At 49.5% G+C, this 20,800-nt stretch overlaps 4 protein-coding genes and 2 non-coding genes across 6 annotated transcripts in view; 1 reads left to right on the forward strand and 5 right to left on the reverse strand.

Moving 5' to 3' along the window:
• The window catches only part of LOC149337432 (zinc finger protein 296-like), a 41,276-nt gene extending 39,639 nt beyond the window's left edge, over positions 1–1,637 (forward strand). The window contains exon 5 of the mRNA XM_089553443.1: positions 719–1,637. Within this exon, the coding sequence (XP_089409569.1) occupies positions 719–1,033 (315 nt within the window). The 3' untranslated portion in view covers positions 1,034–1,637. The remainder of the gene's footprint in view (positions 1–718) is intronic.
• Positions 1,638–9,295: 7,658 nt separating this feature from the next.
• On the reverse strand, positions 9,296–10,477 carry LOC149337433 (uncharacterized). The gene has a single exon (XM_089554429.1). The coding sequence runs from the start codon at positions 10,475–10,477 to the stop codon at positions 9,296–9,298; it is 1,182 nt and encodes a 393-aa protein (XP_089410555.1).
• Positions 10,478–14,113: 3,636 nt separating this feature from the next.
• LOC149337434 (uncharacterized) lies at positions 14,114–15,370 on the reverse strand. The gene has a single exon (XM_089554430.1). It carries the CDS (start codon positions 15,350–15,352, stop codon positions 14,114–14,116), a length of 1,239 nt encoding a protein of 412 aa, XP_089410556.1. The 5' UTR covers positions 15,353–15,370.
• A 32-nt stretch (positions 15,371–15,402) lies between these two features.
• Positions 15,403–15,474, reverse strand: TRNAD-GUC (transfer RNA aspartic acid (anticodon GUC)). The gene has a single exon. It is a non-coding gene; the product is annotated as a tRNA-Asp (tRNA).
• A 66-nt stretch (positions 15,475–15,540) lies between these two features.
• Positions 15,541–15,612, reverse strand: TRNAD-GUC (transfer RNA aspartic acid (anticodon GUC)). Its single transcript has one exon. It is a non-coding gene; the product is annotated as a tRNA-Asp (tRNA).
• Positions 15,613–19,480: 3,868 nt separating this feature from the next.
• LOC149337437 (uncharacterized) lies at positions 19,481–20,688 on the reverse strand. Its single transcript, XM_089554882.1, has one exon. It carries the CDS (start codon positions 20,663–20,665, stop codon positions 19,481–19,483), a length of 1,185 nt encoding a protein of 394 aa, XP_089411008.1. The 5' UTR covers positions 20,666–20,688.
• Between the last annotated feature and the right edge of the window lie 112 nt (positions 20,689–20,800).

Here is a 20,800-nt window from a genome sequence, read left to right on the forward strand (position 1 = left end):
GAGGGAACGGAATCATACGAACAAAACGTGGCGTCCTCTTCAGGTCCTCAGCCATCACGTTTTGCTTTATTACGAAATGCCACAGAAGGGGCCCCGTGGTCTGGTACCTTATGCACGCGGCCGTCTTCAGGCAAAATGCTTGTTTCGGGTGTATCATTTCACTGAAACACCCATGCGAAGAATGTATAAGATCAAAGAACACCGCTCCTGGTTGAGTCTTAGGGTAGAAGTTGTTCCGCACGCGTTATTTGGTACTCAGATTTTTTTGCGTTGCAAAGGTTATGCAAAAAATACGATATATCACACATGTATTTACGTGGTTATTATATATGTCTAAAAATTATATATGTTTAAAATCTTGCAGCAACTTTCCTTGCCAACACTGTGGTATTGCATGCAATACAAAAGCACGAGCATAAGTTGCAAACCATGCAGCGCTGGCTGGGACGGGGCATTCGTGGTACTCCTGTTGGCATGAAATTAAATAGCATTGATACGCATTCTCACTGGTGTGAAATCTTCCGCACGAGACATTGTCTGTGCCATCCACGCCACGCACAACGTTTCTTCTTGATGTCCTCGCCGCAGTGTGTCACAAAATTGAAATACCTAAAGAGCTGCGCTCAAGTTTTGCATTGTGAAATATCGTAATCATGCATAGATTTTATTGCATCCGTGACGGTGAGCTGCCACATTTGTTTGCTTCTCCTGCCCACAGGCCACCGCAAGCAGGAGCCGGGAGGCGGTCAACCGGGGGTCGGCGCAATGCCGCTACTGTCCGATGACGTTCACCAACGCGTCGGACCGGGTGCGCCACGAACGCAGGCACACGGGCGAGCGGCCGTTCCGGTGCGACCAGTGCAGCATGTCCTTCATGCGCAAGGACCACCTGAACCTGCACATGCGCAAACACACGGGGGAGTGGCCCTTCGTGTGCCGCCTCTGCTCCAAAGCGTTCACCAGAGCCGACCGCATGCGCCGGCATGCGTGCAAGGCGCATCGCAGTGACGCGCGCTCTCCCGCGCGCCAGTGACGCAGCGCCGCCCGAGAGAGGGCAGAACCTCTTCACCTGCACTCATAGAGTTAATCTAGCCTGCACTTCCCGAGCAAGGTTCCGAGGCGCAGTACTTCACTTGTCACACAGCGCTAAACAGACACGGACACAGGGAGACACACAGGACGGGTGCTAACTTACAATTGTCTTGACAACAGCGCGGTGGGAACACAGACAAGAAAAACTACACAAACAGAGGCGCTGACTGACAACATGGTTTATTGCCTTGAACTGGCTTGTATAGGCCCAGTCCCGAGACAACACAGGAAAACAACAACTCACTTGCCGTGGCATAATTGTCTCGTTGGTCTCTAACCTTCCCTCGAGTCATTGGCATGCTCATGGGCACTTAGAAAGATCAACTCTTTTTTTGCCAAGGTGTACTGATGCCTTGCTGACACATTTATCTGAGAATCGTGATATTGCTTGATCTTCTACTATCACCCTTGTGGTGGTGTCGCGGCACTTGCGTATATTACAACTGATATTACAACTGAATATTACAACTGAAGTTTATTGCATGAAACCAGGCAATATAAGCTCTTTCTTAACAGAGACGAGGAAATAAAAACCTTCGAAATAAGGAAGCACTCAAACAGCGTTATCGTCGAACGCCATTTACGGATTAGCTCTGGCAGTGCTTCGTCACTGACATAGGGGCCATGCGCCTAGTGAAGAGCGAGTAGTGTGTGTGTGAAGAGCGAGTAGAGTGTGTTGTTATTTTACTCCTATAATGTGGCATTGCATTCTGTTTTTGTTTCAAGAACTCGTGCATGTGTCTGACATCCGCAGTTACTTCTCTTTAGTCACAGTAATTAACTGTACTTGGGAAGATGTTCCACCGAAGTTTTTACTTTGAGACCTTCTTATGGAATTTTTTTTTTCTGTGTAACTTGTTTCAAGGAAATAAATTCAAACCCAAAAGCTCTTCTGTTCAGCGGTGCTAAACATCGCCAAGAGTGGACCTCGTCTCTTGATGTTGCGAGTCTCACTGTGGAATAGTCATATGCTTGATACAGAGTGTACAATATACAGTGCAATATTACACGCCGTTCAAGACCAGGCCTGTGGGGCTCTTTTGTTGTTCACGCCAGCTGCAGCATTGCCAAATGTAAGATAATACTGTTCACATATCACAACTATAGAATCATTCCGTTTTTGAACCAAGCTGCACAAAATGATGTCTGAAAGTTGGTGGTTTGGTGCCAGCTGTCGGAAACCAGGTTCTCGCAGCCACCTATCGTTAAGAGAGGACGGAAGGGAAAATTAAAAATAATGACTGTGGCTCAACTCGGCTGACCCAGGTTATACAGAGCGAAAGGCAATCGCAGCAGGGACGATATCGCCGCGGACGTTGGCAGCGTCGGGTGGCCTTTTCCGTTTGAGATACTCATTGCCTGTGCCGCTGCTTCTCCAGACCTACTACCTCCCGTTCTTCATTGGCTTCATCAACTAGACGAGCCCGCTTTCGCGACTTATCTCTAGCCAGCGCAGCTTCGTGACTCTCTCTGTCGTAGGGATCGCTAGAAGCAGCCCGGCTACTCCAATGCTCAGTCGAACAACTCGTCTCGCGCGAGCGCTGGCCTTAATTCAGCAAGAGCGAATCACGTGGTTAGTCACGTGACACAACTGGCGAGAGCGAGAGGTCGGAGCGGTGATCGGCGCAGCGGGGGAACGAGCGGTAATAGCTGGACAAGTCACGTGGTATGACGTTACTGCCACACCTGCGGCGAGCCTTCAGTTAGAGGTCAAATCCAAGCGACATTTGGCCTTCAGCTTTGCATGCAAGAAGCGGAGGTCTTCATTGGAGAAAACGTAAGCTCCCCGTCCGAGAATCGAACCTCAGTTTCCTGCTCTGCTGGAGTGGACACTGGTCATTACGTTAACGAGAACATTTTATTTTTCTTTATTGCCTGTTCAGGGTACTTCAGGAAAACTTCAACCGTGTCGTTGGTATGATGTCAAAACTTATCCATGTTATCCAGCGTATCCATGTCAACATGAAAGACGATGCATTTCGACATGGACATCGACCAAATTAATAACTTTATCACAGCAACATTGTTACTTGAATACCTGACGCAGCTTGCTTACATTGTCAACAAAGTAAGTGAGCACAGAGCGGATGTCAGGATCACAGTTTCTGACTGCCATTTAACTGCGCCATATCGCGTGCAGGCCAAGAATAAAAAAAACATCGTGTAGAAGCTACATTCCTAACACCGCGAAATCGAATACCTCTGGGCGTGAGCAGGAGGTATTTGTTAATCGTGTGCTGTAGAACGTTCGAGAAGAATACAGTGGCCCAACAGTCCAGAAAAAAACATGTTTGACACACTCTGATTTATAAAATGCAGGCACTTTGTCCCGATTGACAGCATCTCACCTCTTCGAGCCAAGTTTTGAGTTGTGACGAATTTTACGCAATCTTAATTTTTTTTTGGTACGGCTTCTCGGCATCCACTCTACGGTGACCTGCGCATTGTTTCTGAAAACATAATGTCTACTATATCAGCAGTCAACACTGCGTTTCACATTGGTGAGGCAATCTTGCAAAAATATCGAGGTCAGATGTCAACACGCAACTAACGACCTTCAGCTAAGAGTGTATCTGAGACAGTCTTTAGAGGAAACGGTAGGATTTGGAAGAACGCAAAAGAACAGCTGCAAAACTGCGTCAAGAGGATTGCGTTCCCTCATAGCCCGATTGCCACAACAAACTTCGCAAAAACTCGCTGGGTGTTCCTCGCGTTAGCTCGATTACAAAAGAAAACCTGCAGAATATACCCGAACTTGGCAAATAAGAACACATCAGAAATGGCCGCCAGCGCAAATATCGACATATCTCCACATGGCTGTGTATTCGGCTGCTCTTCTACGTCTTTGGCTCTAGCATTCCTGTGCGTCGCATCATTTTGGAACTGGGTTAGGGCAGTTCTATGGTAATTAAGTGCACGGAGTGCATGCAAACTAAACATTGTCGTAGACTTGAAGAGGGCATCTTCAGTCGCCACGCCGTTATCCTGATTTATCAGATTAACACGACCATAACCAGAGTAAGACGACAACATACAATGTCACAAAACTTTTGGCCACTTCCGCTGCCTTACCAACCTCCTCATCGGCACTGCACACAGGCAAGTAGTCAGCATAGAGCAAAATTCTGATTGCTCACGGAAATAATGTTAGGCCGGGTTTCTTATGGTTTTTAATTTGCGCACATAACAGATCAAGCATAGAGCAAACAGAGATACGGAGAGTGGGCAGCTTTGCCTTTCCGGGGAGCGCATTGAGACATTTCCTGCCGAGTCAGCTAGGGGCACAGAAGACCGAAGAGGGATTAAAGGGGAAAAGAAATTCCGCGTCTACCTCGTGACAGGCGGGGATACCGGGATACTTTTGAAGCGAAAAGCTTCACTACGCGGGCCAGAGCCGAGCTTCGCGTGAGCCTAACTGGTGAGTTATGCGCATGCGCAAAACCGAGTGACGTCACGCGCCGCGCAAGTGGTCGTTCCTCCCCGCAGCCGCCGCCGACTCCGCCGCCTGACCTTTCGGCGCAGCCGCGCGCTACTGCGCATGTGCGTCGCCTCGCTGTCGCTACAACTGCGCCCTTCGCCTCGTCGCCCACCGTTTGACCTTTCGTTGCAGCCGCGTGTTGCCCGCGTCGCAGCCGGCAACCATCCTCTCCGCATTCCTGTGGGCAGTTTTAACCGCGCCGATTTCCGTCTCCTCCTCCGCCTCCGTACAGGCAGTGTGTGGACGGCCGAACACCTCCACCGTTATCGTGGTGCTCCCTAGTGCATTGTGCGCCAACTGCCACAGCCATGACGTCAAACAAAGCGTAACTGAAGCTTCTCGCTTTTTTTTTCTTTATTGCCTGGCTTTGACATTACACAAGAATGACCACAACAAAATTGGGGGACACAATGAACACTTAGTGTTGATATAGTCAGCCTGCCAATGGCTGGCTTCGTCACATTAAAATTCCTTTAGGGCCATCAAAGGCTCCACCCTTGACAGCCACTCGGGAGCCTCGCTTGCATATATAGGCTTAACCAGAGAAGCCACTGCCTAATAATTTTTTTCAAATGATTTCCTGGTTCTGGAGCACATTTCACAAAACCACACACAACACGAATAGCGCAAGACGGTCTACAGTACATAATATAACATCGTAATCATGCAGGCTGGCTTCGTCACATTAAAACTCCCACAAAGATAACAAAGGCCGTTCCCTTGGCCACTATACTAACGAGGAGACAGAAACGCAGGCGCACAGCCGCTTAGGTAAAGGCACAGAAGGCCAAAGCGAGAAAAAAAGACGAAGCTCCCCGTCGGGGAATCGAACCCCGGTCTCCCGCGTGACAGGCGGGGATAGAGGCCACTATACTAACGAGGAGACAGAAGCGCAGTCGCACCGCCGCTTAGTTAAAGGCACAGAAGGCTAAAGGGGGAAAAAAAGAAGCTCCCCGTCGGGGAATCGAACCCCGTTCTCCCGCGTGACAGGCGGGGATACTGGCCACTATACTAACGAGGAGTTTTTTTTTTTTTTCTTTATTGCCGGAAAACAATACATGCGCAGGCATAAAAAGTCGCTAGCCAGACTTTGGCTAAGGCGACGGATTAAAACATTTTCATTTCGATCAATTTGTCCATAACTGCCACCCAGTCCCTTGGCTGAGGTTGACTGCGGAGAACATCTCTCAGAGAAACTACACTTTCTATAAAGTTTTCCCTGACTGGTTTCACATTTGCGTCTGCGTGCCTAGCCGCCATCCTAGTTTTCCAGATGCTGTGGAGGCCCAGTAGCATAAACATATCGTATGGCACTTCGCCACTTTCTATAGGCAGGAACCGGATGCCATATGGAGTAACAGGTAGCTCTTTTTTTAAAGTTCTTTGCAAGATATCCCAGTGGAAAACCGGGTCCCAGCAGTCGATAAAGACATGTTCGATGGTCTCGGGTTTTTTGCACAGTGTGCAGTCGACGTTCCATGGTACGAAAATGCCTTTATCGTTTAGCCATGTTTTCACCGGAAGGGTACCCGAGTGTAATTTAAAGAAAAAGGATTTGACGTTCGGTCTTACCGGCATCTTCTTAACTCGATTTAGCACATCTTTGCCTGGGCCTCCGCAGTAAAAGGATCGGTATAAGGGTACAGGTATAAAGATATCTAACAAATCCTTGTACAATTTTTTCCTGGGTACAGCAGCCAGATATTCAGTCGAAAAATGAGAGCTCAAAATGTGAAAGGCAGCCACAACTTCACGTAAAAACCCAGTTACAGCACGATTCGTGGCTGGGAAACTGGACACAACAAATTCCGGTAACACATTTCCTAAGCGCACCTGCAACATTGTGCGCAACAAAGGATCGGTTTGATCACGTAGAAACAAAAATCTTGAGACAACTTGTTTCAGAAACAAGTTGGAAAGTCCAAGGCCACCTCTTTTGACCGGTAGGAACAAATTAGCTCGACTAGTTCGCTCCCAATTCGAGCTCCAAATAAAAACAGCAAACACTCTATGCAGCTTCTGCACGTTTGCTCTGGTGATGAGCAAAAACTGCAAAAAATACCAAATTCTGGCTATCAAAAATACATTGCACACACTTGCACGCGCGAAAACAGAAAGGTCACGTCCTTTCCATCCATCCGCTTTTTTCCTTGCACTCTGCGTTACCTCACCCCACAACTCTGTACTGTTCTTATAGTGCTCTAAGGGTACCCCCAAATACTTCGCAGGGGAGGTCGTCCATTGCATGTTAGCAAACACTGCGGGTGTGCTCTCCCAATCACCGTGCCAAAATCCAATGCACTTATCCCAGTTAACTTCGCACCCGGTCTTTTTGCAATAGGCCCGCGCAACTTTGACAACTTCTTTAACGCTTTCTTGGTCCGCGCAAAAAACAGCAATATCATCAGCGTAAGCAAGCACTTTTACTTGCACCGACTGAAGAGTGAAACCACAGATCCCATCATTGTGTAACAGCGATAACAGAAAAGGCTCAAGATAGATCGCAAAGAGCAGAGGCGAGAGCGGGCAGCCCTGCCTGACCGAGGAACAGACAGGCACAGGTTCAGTAAGCTGTTTGTTCACTATAATACGCGTAACACAGTTTTCGTACGCCATCTGTACACCTTGTAATATTACAGAGCCGACGTTGGCATATTCTAGAACGGCGAAAAGAATTTCGTGTGACACGCGATCGAAGGCCTTCGCCAAGTCAAGCTGCATCATGGCAACTCGTCCCACGAACGCATCGCAACATTCAAGTACAGTTCTAGCAATGTGCACATTCGTTCCAATGGTGCGACCTTTAATACCGCACGTTTGGTGCGGCCCTACAAGGTCCTTTATAACCTTTTGCAGTCTATTGGCAAGAATCTTCATAAACACTTTATAGTCGACGTTGGTCAGGCTTATCGGCCGATAAGCCCCAACGGACAGCAGTTTAGCCTGATCTTCACTCTTGGGCACTAAAACCACGTGTGCTGTTTTAAATGACGGCGGCATTTTCTTTATTTCATACATTTCAGTGAAGACGCAGTGCAGAGCATAAGTGAGTTCGGCTTTGAAACTCTTATAAAAATCACTGCCTAGGCCGTCAGGACCAGGAGATTTTCCGGTACTCAGTTCTTCGATCGCTCTTCCCACTTCGCTTACGCTGAATGGTACCTCCAGCCCTTGTTTTATTTCATCTCCAAGCTTTGGCATACGAGACAAGAACGTTTCTGTAAAGCCCTCTTCTTCAAGCTGACGGCGCCCAAACAATTCCCTATACTGTTCAACAAAAGCTAACTGAATCATCTTGCTATCATTCGTTACCTCGTTTCTGTACCTAATTTGTTTTATTTCATTTTGAGTCGCATACTTCTTTTCGTCACTAAGCGAGCGTTTAGTAGGCACTTGGTCAAGCCAGAGACGTTCAGCACGCGCCCTTATCACGGCAGCTGCATACTTGTTTTTTTCGATAATCTCAAGTTTACTTTTTGTTTCTCTTATCTCTTTCTTATATCTTCCCGGCTGGGAACTTTCCAGGCTTACGAGCAAGTCAAGTTGGCAATGTAGTTCTTTTTCTTTAACACGTTTATCATGGCAAATAACGCTTGCTCTTTCAATCGCGTTCATTTTCACTTGCTGTTTGAAATCTTCCCATCTAATTACCCAGTTCCCAGGCTCTGCTGATAGCAATGCTTTAATACATTCATTAACTTTACTACCAAAAAGTTCATCCTCGAGTAACTGTGCGTTAAACTTCCAAAGATCCCACGAGAAACGAGATTTCTTTTCTTTTTTTCCCAGGGTAAACGCAACTAAGCTGTGGTCGGTAAAAGACATGTTTTTCACGTCGTAGCTGTTGCACAAAGGAACAAGATCAAGGGACACATACGCTCTGTCCAATCTCGCGTGACTTTCACCCTGAAAGTGAGTAAAATGCGATGCTACCGAAAGAACTTCAGCAACATCATCTAAACCATTTTCGTGTACAAGCGAATTCAACAATTCCGCACTTTTGTCGCGGACAAGTCTTTTTGTAGTTCTGTCCTGTGCTTTACATACGCAGTTAAAGTCACCCAACAGCACAATTAACCGCTCACAGCATACGTATTGTTCAAGACGCTCAAAAAATTCCTCGCGCTCGTTCTCTTTGTTAGGGGCATACACACATATGATCCTCCACAGTAAATTGCAATAAAGAAAATCAACTACAAGCAAACGGCCAGTTTGACACACAGTTAAATTCTGTTCGACAATCCCCATGGAATTCCTAATAAAGACAGCACAACCCCCCGATGTGCCAGACGAATGGCACACACAAATATTGTAACGTGTCGTAAAAGGCTGCACCATACGGTCCGTCTGTTCCTGCCCTTCGACTTTGGTCTCCTGGACGGCTATTATGTCGAGGTCATTATCGAGGAACAACCGGCTTAGTTGGTACTGACGTTTTTTAGAAGCCAGTCCCCTGACATTAATTGTTGCAATGCGCAACGCTCCAACAGGTGTCGAAGCCATCTAGTTTAAGTACAGGAGCCGTATGGTGCGTACCTGAGGACACAAAGCGACGGCGGAGGGCGACTTGCCTAGTCCATGGTGCTCGATGGGTACAGTGCCGGTATTCCAACGTCTCTTGCACCTCTGCCTCATGCGTACGGACTGGAGACCCAGCCCATGCAGTCCGTCACCAAAAAAGGCCATCTCGCGTCCACAGAAGCCACACACAACGCACTCACTCAACTAAGGCGGCGGCTTAGCCGCCGCTCGTTGATCGGCCGGTATATTCGGCCGCGGTTTCAGCGTCGCTCGCCTCACACCAACAGTCTTCGGCGGTGGCTCGTCGCCCTCGCTCGCCTTAGGCTCTCCGTTCGCACTGTGCTCGTGCGGTCGCTTTCCTCCCTGGTTGCTGGTTGACGCATCCGTCACTTCCATGCTTTCAGCATGTTGGGGAACGACGGGAACTGACGTCCCACTCCCCGAGAGAACTTCGCTCTTTGACGTCTTAACATCTGCAGGCGGCGCTTCCTGTTGCTGCAGCTTACTGCTGAGCGTCTCCGCGGTTGCGGATGTTCCAGGAGTCGACACAGCCGGGGATTTTTCCTTCTCCGCTCCGTCGCCTGCCTCTGCTGCAGCGTCTTCCGCGTCAGCCTCGTCCATGACAAGCTCGGACGAGATGTCATTGTTGACTGGGACGGCAGCGCTCGCGTACGTGCGTACACAGCTGCTATCCTCATGTCCGTAACGGCGACAGGCGCCGCACCTTGGAACTTTGCACTCACGACGAATGTGCCCAGTACCGTGGCAGCGCAGACAGAGCGGAGCTCTGCCCGGTACAACCACGAGAGCCAGCTCACCGCCAACCCTGACTTCGTGAGGGAGGTCTTCCAGTTTCACGCCAGGATTCATTTTCAATGAAACCAAGCGCGTCGTCGACCCCTTGCTGGCGACACCCTGGACGCGCCACCGTTCCTTGGTGACTTCGCTCACCTTGCCGTACGGGGCGAAGGCTACCCTCACGTCTTCGTCGGGCACGTTGTGCAGCAGCCAGTGTAGCTTGACGCGGACGTCTTGGTTTGCCGGGTCAATAACTAGACAGCGGCGGTCCTTCACTTTTACTTCCCGGGCAGCAAGAATTTTCTTCACCGCATCAGCACTGGTGAAAGTAATAGCCCACACATGGCTCATGCGATACGCCCCCAAGGCGATAACCTCGGGGAGCAGCATCAGCTGAGCCAGCGCATCCCTGAAATCTTCGACCCGATAGGGGCGGGCCTGCACGTCAGCGTGCAAAAAGACTGTGTTTAACACAACATTTCCTGAAGGAAGGGTAGGCAGAATCACCTGATATTCATCTTCCGAGGCAAAAATCCTGTTTCCGCGGCCAGACATGGCCGCTGTAGCCGCTCCAACGGAGCCCGTCATCGCACGTCTTTTTTTTTTTTTTATTGCCTGCTTAGACACATACATCACAAGAAAACAAGAGAAGTATACACACACTTAATGGTACATGGCGTCGGTATGGGCTAAAACCATCAACCACACCTTGGCTGACGTAAGGCGCTAAAAGCGTTTCATATGGACTAGAGGCTCAATTCTCGGTACCCATTCAGGCACTTGTTTCAAAGTTTTGTAGGTTTCCAAGAATCTGCCTACAGACTCGCGAAAGTACTCCTGCGCCGGCCTTGCATCGATGTCAGCATGTCGGGCCGCCATGCAGGCCTTCCAAATACAGTGCAATCCCATGAGCATTACTGCGTCAAACGGTACACCTTCTTCATTTTCCACTGCTAGGAAACGAATCCCACGGGGGTCAAGGGGCAGATCTTTTTTCAATGTTCTTTGAAGAATGTCCCAAAAGAACACTCCTCCCCAGCAGTCCAAAAAAACATGCTCGATAGTTTCTGGCTTTCTACATATAAAGCAATGATCACCCCATGGAACATACAATCCTTTCTCTGCCATCCAAGTTTTTACCTCCAACGTTCCGGTGTGCAGCCTGAAGAAAAAGGACTTGGCTCCCGGAGCTACATACATTCGCTTCACACGCTTTAAAACATCGCTGCCTGGATGGGTGCTGTACATTGTTCGATACAGTGGCACAGGAAAAACCAGGTCTGTAAGGTCCTTGTATAGCTGTATGCGTTTTACTTTTGCAAGATATTGGTAGGAAAATCGTGCGCTGAGGAAGTTACAGGAAACCGCAACCTCCTTCAGGAATCCAAAAACACCTCCTGGTATACACTCGGTAGATACCACAAAATCCGGTAAAAGTCTGCTCAATCTGATCTGTACTACAGTACGCAAAAAGGGGTCCTTCACATCTCGAAGGAAACAAAAACGGTTGACCACTTGCCTCAGGAATAAATGCGACAAGCCCAGGCCTCCTTGACTAACTCTCCGGAAGAGGTTGGTACGGCTTGTCCTCTCCCATACCGACCCCCACACAAAGATGGCCAATACACGGTGCAACTTTTGTACATTGGCGCGTGAGCAGTGCAAAACACTTAGCACATACCACAGTTTGGTAACAAAAAACACATTGCACACAGTGCTGCGCGCAAACATAGACAAGTCCCCTCCTTTAACCTTCTCCGTTCTTTCACGCACTTCTGCAACTTGGCTCCGCCAGTAGGGCTCACTGTCGCGGTAAAACTCTAAAGGAGCACCTAGGTACCTCGCTGGTGTATCAGCCCATTGCATGTTGGCGAAAGTGCCTGGTTTCGTCGCCCAAGAACCGTGCCAAAATCCAAGGCACTTGCCCCAGTTAACAGCGCTGCCGCTGGCATCACAGAAACGCTTAACAATTTCCACCGTTTTCAAGATGCTCTCATTGTCAACGCAGAAAACCGCCACATCATCCGCGTATGCCAACAGTTTCACTTCGGTTAGCTGTAATTTAAAGCCTTTTACGTAGCTGGTGTCTATTATACTAAGGCAGAAGGGTTCGATATATAAGGCAAAAAGTAATGGTGAGAGGGGGCAACCCTGTCGCACGGATCGTTGCACCTCGATCGGTGCTCCTACCGATTTGTTGATTACTAGGCGCGTTGTGCATCCCCTGTAAGCCATCGCGACACCCTCTGTGATAACTGCTCCCACGTTGACGTGTTGCAAAAGTGTAAACAAGATTTCATGTGGTACACGATCGAACGCTTTCTCCAAATCGAGCTGGAGCATTGCGACGTTCATGTTTAGTGCATCGCAGCACTCCAGCACGCATCTCGCCGTGTGAATGTTAGTGAATATTGACCGATCCCTTATACCGCAAGTCTGGTGTGGTCCAACAATCTCTTTTATAACCGTTTGAAGTCTTTTAGCCAGTACTTTCATATAGATCTTGTAGTCGACGTTCGTTAAGCTGATTGGACGATAGGACTTTACTTGCCTTAAAGCGATTGGATCCTCTGTTTTGGGGATGAGAACTGTATGCGTGGCCAGGAAAGAAGGCGGTAGGCGCTTCCGTTCATATGCGTCTTCTAAAAGGTGGGCTATTATAGGGGCTAATTCATTCTTGAAAGTCTTGTAGAATTCGGCGCCTAATCCATCTGGTCCTGGTGACCTCCCTCGTTTTAAGTCATCGATAGCCAACTCTATTTCAGCGACAGTAATCGGGCGCTCTAACACCTCTTTTGAGTTGTCATTAATCCTAGGCATTAAAGCCAGGAATTCTGTCCTGAAGATTTCTAAGTCTACCGCTCTAAGCGCAAATAGACCTTTGTAAAACAGGGTGAAAGCATTTTCGATGTCGTTCTGTTCGTTCAAAATAATGCCGTCTTGTTCAACTTCGGAAATCACATTCTTGCGGGCCCATTTTCTTTCCCTTGCCAGTGCTCTTTTAGTTGGTGCCTCACCGGTTATCTCTTTATCGGCTCTGGCTCGTACAAGCGCACCGCGGTATCGGTCGATATCAAACTGTTCGAGCTTATGTTTGAGCGAACAGATGTCAGCCTTGAACGTGCCTGGAGCTGAGTTTTCTTGATTTATTAGCATTTGCAGGCTCTTTCGTAAGTTCGTCTCATACTTATCATTCTCGTACTTTATAGCGCTAGCTCGTTCCAACGCTTTCATTTTAGTTTTTTGCTTGAAAGTCTCCCATTGTTCGCAAACCACTGTGGCTGTATCATCCTTAATTTCTTCAAGCATACTTGACACTTGTTCCTTGAAAACGTCGTCATCTAAAATCTTCGCGTTAAACTTCCATAACTCCCATGTGAATTTATTTTTATTTTCTTTCTTGTTCTTAATATCAAACCAGACAAGACAGTGGTCGCTGAATGACACAGACTGCACATGGTACTCTCGGCAAAGCGCTGTCAATTCGGCCGAAACGTACATTCTATCAAGCCGGGCGTGACTGGCTCCTTGGAAATGCGTAAAGCGAACGCAGTGGTCGTCTTCCAAGCATTCCGCTACGTCTTCCAGCCCAAATTCATCGATTAAGCTTCGAAGTTCTGCCGTGCTGGCGTCTCTGTACGGTGTATCGTTCGCTTTATCTCGCGCCGCTAAAACACAATTAAAGTCTCCCATCAGTACTAGTTTCCGATCGACATCGCAATAATTTTTGAGTCCCTCAAACATCTGTCGTCTTTCCTCGAGTACATTAGGAGCATACAAGCATATCACCCGCCATAGCACTGAACCAAAACTAAAATCGCAAAGAACCATACGTCCTGCAATATCCGACCGTACGGCCTGCACCTCAAGCCCCAAATGTTGGCGCACAAAAAGAACACAGCCTGCGGATCTCCCAACCGCATGGCTCACACACGCGTAGTAATGTGACATGAAAGGCAGCACCATACTCTCGGTCTCAACATCTCCTTCAATTTTCGTCTCTTGTACGGCAATAATATCTAAATCTTTTTCCGTTGACAACCTATATAACTGCCGTTGCCTCCTCCTCGCACATAGCCCTCGGACATTGATTGTGGCGAATCGCAAAGCTCTATCTGGCAGCGCCATCGTAGTATGGAAGGAGACCAAGAGGATGGTGCTTACCGTTGACAAGAAGCATCCTCAGCGCCAGAACAAGCGCTCGTCCAGTCCCAAAACTTACAACTACGAGGCCGCCGGCGGCGGCGGCTGCGTCGGCGGCGTCGGCGGCGGCGTCGTCGCCCTCGTCGTCGTCCTCCGGTCTGGAGGGATGTTCGGCCGAGGTCGCAACGTCGACCGACGCACGGGAGCTGCTTTTGACGGTGGCTCTCCGTTGACGGGCGGGCCAGAAGATGTGTCATCTTCCTCGACGACTTCGTGCGAGCGTTTAGTCGCCGCGGCGGCGGTGCCCTCGTTTGATGTGTCCATGTTCTGCTCCCCCTCGCTGGCGCTTCCCATCGAGGTCGCGTTTATCTTCTCGTCCTGAACCAACCTCGCCGTCGATGGGTCTTCTGTTCTCTCAGGTGTGCCATTTTCTTCGAGGTTCGGAGTGCCTTGGCGTACTGTTTCGCCCGAGGCTAGCTCAGCCGGCTCATTTCCAGCCGTAGCTTTGTCTTCCGACTCCGCCTTGGCTGCTGCTTCAGCATCAGCTTCATCCATTAGGAGCTCCGAGTTATCGTCACTACTCGCGGGCCCTGCGACGCTGGCGTAGGTACGCACGCACTCGGTCTCGTCGTGGCCAAAGCGACGACATAGCACACAGCGCGGTACCTTGCAGTCACGCCGTATGTGGCCTGTGCTCTGGCATCGCAAGCAGAGGGGTGCCCTGCCCGGCACCACGACAAGGGCCAGCTCACCAGCAATCCTAAGCTGATGCGGTATATCTTCCGGCTTCACACCGGCCTTGAGCTTCAAAGTCACTGTCCGGGTCGTCGAGCTCTTGTCAGACACACCATTCACCCTCCAACGCTCCTTGACCACATCTGTCGCTTTCCCGTACACTAGCAAAGCCGCCCGCACGTCGTCGTCGGGGACGGTGGGCAGCAGCCAGTGCAGTTTCAACCGTAGGTCCTGGTGAGACGGGTCGATGAGAACGCAGCGATGGTTCTTCACTTGCACTTCGTTGTTGGCGAGCAGTTTTTGCACACCTGCGTCACACTTGAAGGTAACTGCCCACACGTGATTCATTTGATACGCCCCCAAGGCCGTAACCTCGGGGAGCAGATTCAAATTCACCAGCGTATCCCTGAAGTCTTCCACTCGGTAGGGCCGTGCTCTCACGTCCGCATGCATAAAAACGGTATTCAAAACCAAACGCCCTGAAGGCAGACTAGGCAAAACAACACGATACTCATCATCCGATGCAGAAGAAAACCTGTTACCGCGGCCGGACACGGCCGCTGATACCGCTCCAACGGAGCCCATTTCACACGCGTCCGTTCGCTATCGCGGCCGGAAGTGGAATCCAAAAGAAACTCCCCGTCGGGGAATCGAACCCCGGTCTCCCGCGTGACAGGCGGGGATACTGGCCACTATACTAACGAGGAGACAGGAACAAAGGCGCACCGTCGCTTAGTTAAAGGCACAGAAGGCTAAAGGGGGAAAAGAAGAAACTCCCCGTCGGGGAATCGAACCCCGGTCTCCCGCGTGACAGGCGGGGATACTGGCCACTATACTAACGAGGAGACAGGAACAAAGGCGCACCGTCGCTTAGTTAAAGGCACAGAAGGCTAAAGGGGGAAAAAAAGAAACTCCCCGTCGGGGAATCGAACCCCGGTCTCCCGCGTGACAGGCGGGGATACTGGCCACTATACTAACGATTTTTTTTTTCTTTATTGCCGATTTTGACGTACAAATCAAGAGGTTACAAGAAATAAAACATGGCGGCCACACTTCGGCCGACACGACTTTAAAATTTTTTGAGCGACATTAATCCATCTAGTACAGTTATCCATTGTGGTGGATCAGGCAGTGCGTTGTACACATTTCTTAAGCGCACAACGCTCTCAATGAAATGTTCGCGAACCGGGCGAACAACCAAGTCCGCGTGTTCAAACTGCATTCGTGTTTTCCACACCGCGTGGAGGCCCAGGACCATAATGAGGTCATAAGGTATTTCCTCTGAGGGATTCACAGGCAAGAAACGTATGCCGTACGGATCCAGGGGTAACTGTTTTTTTAAAGTTCTTTGGAGTACATCCCAGTGAAAGATCGGGTCCCAGCAGTCTAGAAATACGTGTTCTATTGTTTCGGGTTTCTTGCATAAAAAGCAGTCAGTGTTCCAGGGAATGAAGAGTCCTTTATCGTGAAGCCAGGTCTTAACTGGGAGGGTGTTTGTATGTAACTTGAAAAAGAACGATTTGGCGGAGGGTAGTATAGGCATTTTCTTCACTCTTTTTAGGACGTCCTGTCCTGGGCCACCGCGATGTGGAGAACGGTACAAAGGTACAGGGAGCATGACATCTACAAGGTCTCTGTAGAGTTTTTTCTTTGTAACGGTTGACAGGTACTGCTGGGAAAAACGTACATTCAACAGCCTATACGATAAAACAACTTCATGCAGGTATCCAGTCACCCTTCCGCACATATTTTGCACAGACGAGACTACGAATCCAGGCAGAAGTCTATACAGTCTTACTTGTATAACTGTGCGCAGGAAGATATCATTCTGATCTCGTAAAAAAACAAAGCGTGCCACAATTTGTCGCAGAAACAAGTGAGCCAGGCCAAGACCTCCTTTCTTTACAGGCAAAAACAAATTCGTTCGACTGGACCGCTCCCAAGTCGAGGCCCAAATAAAAATAGCAAAAACCCGATGCATTTTTTGAATGCTCATCCTCGCCGCACACAACACATTCATGACGTACCAGATTTTTGATATCAAAAAAAGGTTGCAGACAGTGGCTCTAGAAAACATCGACAGTTGCTTGCCTTGCCACCCGTTCGCCTTTTCTTTAGCCATCAAGGCTTGATCCCTCCAGTACGGTTCAGGGTCGCGATAATTTCCGAGAGGCACACCAAGGTACTGCGTTGGCACCATTGACCAGGTGAGCCGACAAAAGGCTTCTGGTGTGTCCACCCAATCGCCATGCCAGAAGCCATGACTTTTATCCCAGTTTATCTGGGCTCCACTCGCATCACAAAACTTCTCGACGACATTAGTTGCCTCTCTAATGCTATCTTTGCTGGCGCAGAACACCGCGATGTCATCCGCGTACGCCAGAATTTTGACTTCGGCAGCCTGTAGTCTGTAACCTGTTATGCGCGCATTATGTTCCATCGCCAGACAGAGTGGCTCAAGATAAGCGGCAAACAGCAGTGGTGAAAGGGGGCATCCCTGCCTCACCGACGAGAGCACGCACAAGCTATCAGTGAGCTCACCGTTAACAATAATACGCGTTGTACATTTTTTGTACGCCATCGTGACGCCTTCCGTAATCACACTGCCCACATTCGTGTGTTCAAGTATGCAGAGCAATGCCTTGTGCGAGACACGGTCGAAGGCTTTTGCCAGGTCAAGCTGCATCATCGCGACGTGATCGCCCAGCGCATCGCAACACTCGAGCACGCTTCGAGCCACGTGCACATTCGTCGCGATAGTGCGGCCTTTAATGCCACAAGTCTGGTGTGGTCCAACCAACTTCTTAATAACACCTTGCAGTCGCTTTGCTAGAACTTTGGTGAATATTTTATAGTCGACGTTAGCAAGAGTTATTGGGCGATATGAGCCTGGCAACAAACGTTTCTGAGCATCATCACTCTTCGGGATTAGCACGATATGCGAGGTTGTGAAGGACAAGGGTAGTCTTTTCTGGTCATACGCTTCGCTAACAACGTGATAAAGAACTTGGGCAACCTCAGACCGGAAGGTTTTATAGAAAATGGCCCCTAAGCCATCCGGCCCAGGTGCTTTCCCGACTGCCAGCTCATTTATTGCGCATTCTATCTCACTTGGTGTGATTGGTTGTTCTAGCTGTGTCCTTACTTCTTCGTCAAGCTTTGGCATCAACGGAAGGAATTCTTTTTGGAAACAATCTTTAAGGTCCCGTGGATGGCTTAGAATTTCTTTAAAGTGCTCGGCAATCGCATGCTTAATTTCATTTCTGTTAGACGTGACGTTTTCACCTATAGCTAGTTGGCGGATTTCTTTTTGACATGCGTATCTTTTTTCATCTGAGAGAGCCCGCTTGGTTGGCATTTCTCCCGCCCACAGCTTCTCGGACCTTGATCTCACTACTGCCGCCTTGTACTTCTCCGAATCTATCCGTTCAAGTTCAGTTTTCACTTCCTTTATTCCTCTAACACACAGACCAGGTTCGACATTCTCCATACTAACAAAAAACTGCAGTTGCTGGCGAAGCTTTGTCTCTGCTTCTTTCTGATTGCGTCGAATTGCACTACTTCTTTCAATAGCCATTGTTTTTACTTTCTGCTTAAAATCTTCCCAACGAATGGCGTAACATTCTGGCTCGCTTGCAGTCAAATTTTTCAGTTCTTTCGTTACAGCGTCGACAAAAGCTTCGTCATCCAACAGCTGCGCATTCATTTTCCACAAGTCCCAGCTAAAGATTCGTTTCCTCTGCGTCTTTCCAAAGGCGGCCGTTACCAAGCAGTGATCGCTGTATGCGATGGGTTTCACTTCGTACTCGCTACACATTGGTATCAATTCGGCAGAGACATATAATCTGTCTAACCTTGCATGGCTGTCTTGCTGGAAGTGTGTAAACTGCGGACGAGTACCGCTGGCGAAAACGCTACCAATGTCTTCAAGGTCATATTCGTGCACAAGTGTATTAAGAAATTCTGCACTCTTGTCACGAACACGCGAATGTTTTGCGCGGTCATCAACATTGCAAACACAGTTAAAATCGCCTAGCAGTATTATCACTTTCTGACAGTTTAGGTACGCCTCAAGCCTTTCAAAGAATGCCCGCCGTTCCATGTCAATATTCGGCGCGTATACACAGATGACGCGACACTCCAATTCGCCAAAGACGATATCAGCGATTAAGAGGCGTCCACTGTCACATGAAAATACTGACTGCACGCAGATTCCAAAGTTGTTGCGTATGAATATGGCGCAACCACCTGATCCACCAATCGCGTGAGAAATACACACATCGAAATGAGCACGAAAATTGGACACCATTCGGTCGGTGAGCTCCTGGCTCTCAATTTTTGTCTCTTGGATTCCCACTATATGTAAGTCATTATCTAAGAGAAGGCGACTAAGCTGACATTGTCGTCGTCTTGCTCCAAGGCCCCGTACGTTTAACGTCGCTACCCGTAGCGCTCTTTCGATATTAACCGCCATGGTTACACGGTAGAATGGTGCCCATTACAATAGCCCAAGGGTCTGTGGTCATGATACTGTGGCGATAAGCGCGTCGAAGGCCAGGAAAAAAAAAAGAAACTCTAACCAACAAAAAAGGACAGTCCAAGTAAACTTGGCACCTCTTTCCAAGCCCGAACACGAAAAACGAACCGCTCATGATGAGAGCCATGGCGTTTACGGAAACCCCTCCCAACCCACCTTAGCTGGACAAACTAAATTTACGGGGGCGGTTTACCCGCCTGCCGCGAATCGACCGGAATGTTCGGTCGCGGCTTCAAGGTAGACCTCCGCATACCTGGGGCTTTGGTGGGTGGCTCGTCTCCGCCCCCGCCGTCCTCCTTCGTCCCAACGCTAAGGGTCTTGTCGTGTGGTCGTTTCCCCGCCAGCAGGCTGGCTGAAGCGCTAAGGATGTCCATAACCTCGGGTTCTGAGGTGCTGGGAGCCGCTTCATAATCAACTGAGGTTTTCAGCTCGGCGCTCACAGCTGTCGAAGAATCCTGCGAAGGCGGTTGATGCTGCTCTGCAGTAACCGCTTCGGTTCCGGGTTGCTCCTGCTGCGGCAGTGGAATCACCGTATTTTCGGCTACCTCCGTTCTTGCACTTGCCACCGATGCTGCATCCTCCATGTCCGCCTCGTCCATGAGCAGGTTTGAGGCGTCGTCGGTGGTTGTCAGTCCTGTTACGCTGGCATACGTCCGCTCGCACTGGCTGCTCTCATGACCGAAGCGTCGGCACGCACTGCACTTGGGGATGCGGCAGTCGCGACGAATGTGGCCCGTGCCACGGCACCGAAGGCAGAGCGGAGCCCTACCTGGCACGACCACGAGGGCCAACTCTCCGGCGACGCTCACCTGGTGCGGCAGGTCGTCCAACTTTACGCCCGGCTTCAACTTCAAGGTGACCAGTCTGGTAGTTGAGCCCTTATCTGCTAGGCCATGCACCCGCCACCGCTCTCGGCCGACGTCTGTGACCTTCCCGTACGGCTCGAAGGCAAACCGTACGTCGTCGTCGGGCACGCTGTGTAGCAACCAATGCACTTTCATGCGAACGTCCTGGTTGGCAGGATCAATTACGATACAGCGGCACTTTTTCACCAGCAGCTCACCCATGCCGACAATCTTTTTCACCGCATCTTCGTCCTTGAAAGTCACCGCCCACACATGGCTCATGCGGTAGGCTCCGAGGGCAATCACTTCCGGCAGGAGCGATAACTCGGCGAGCGCATCGCGAAAATCTTCTGCCCGATACGGGCGGGCCCTAACATCACAGTGTAGAAAAACGGTGTTCAAAACAAAACGCCCTGTTGGCAAACTAGGCAAAACAACTTGGTACTCATTGTCTGAAGCAATATTCCTGTTACCGCGGCCCTGCTGGGCCGCTGAAGCCGCTCCTACGGAGCCCATGACACACACGTCCGTCACGCTCGGTGGCCGGAAATGGAATCCACCACTATACTAACGAGGAGACAGGAACAAAGGCGCACCGTCGCTTAGTTAAAGGCACAGAAGGCTAAAGGGGGAAAAAAAGAAACTCCCCGT

Source organism: Amblyomma mixtum, chromosome 7 (assembly GCF_055824585.1).
Source record: "Amblyomma mixtum isolate Tamu chromosome 7, ASM5582458v1, whole genome shotgun sequence".
Taxonomy (NCBI): Eukaryota; Metazoa; Arthropoda; class Arachnida; order Ixodida; family Ixodidae; genus Amblyomma; species Amblyomma mixtum.

Excerpts from the sequence above, each read along its gene's own strand:
- LOC149337433 (XM_089554429.1), bottom strand. The coding sequence starts at position 10,477 with ATGACGGGCTCCGTTGGAGCGGCTACAGCGGCCATGTCTGGCCGCGGA.
- LOC149337437 (XM_089554882.1), bottom strand. The coding sequence starts at position 20,665 with ATGGGCTCCGTAGGAGCGGCTTCAGCGGCCCAGCAGGGCCGCGGTAAC.
- LOC149337434 (XM_089554430.1), bottom strand. The coding sequence starts at position 15,352 with ATGGGCTCCGTTGGAGCGGTATCAGCGGCCGTGTCCGGCCGCGGTAAC.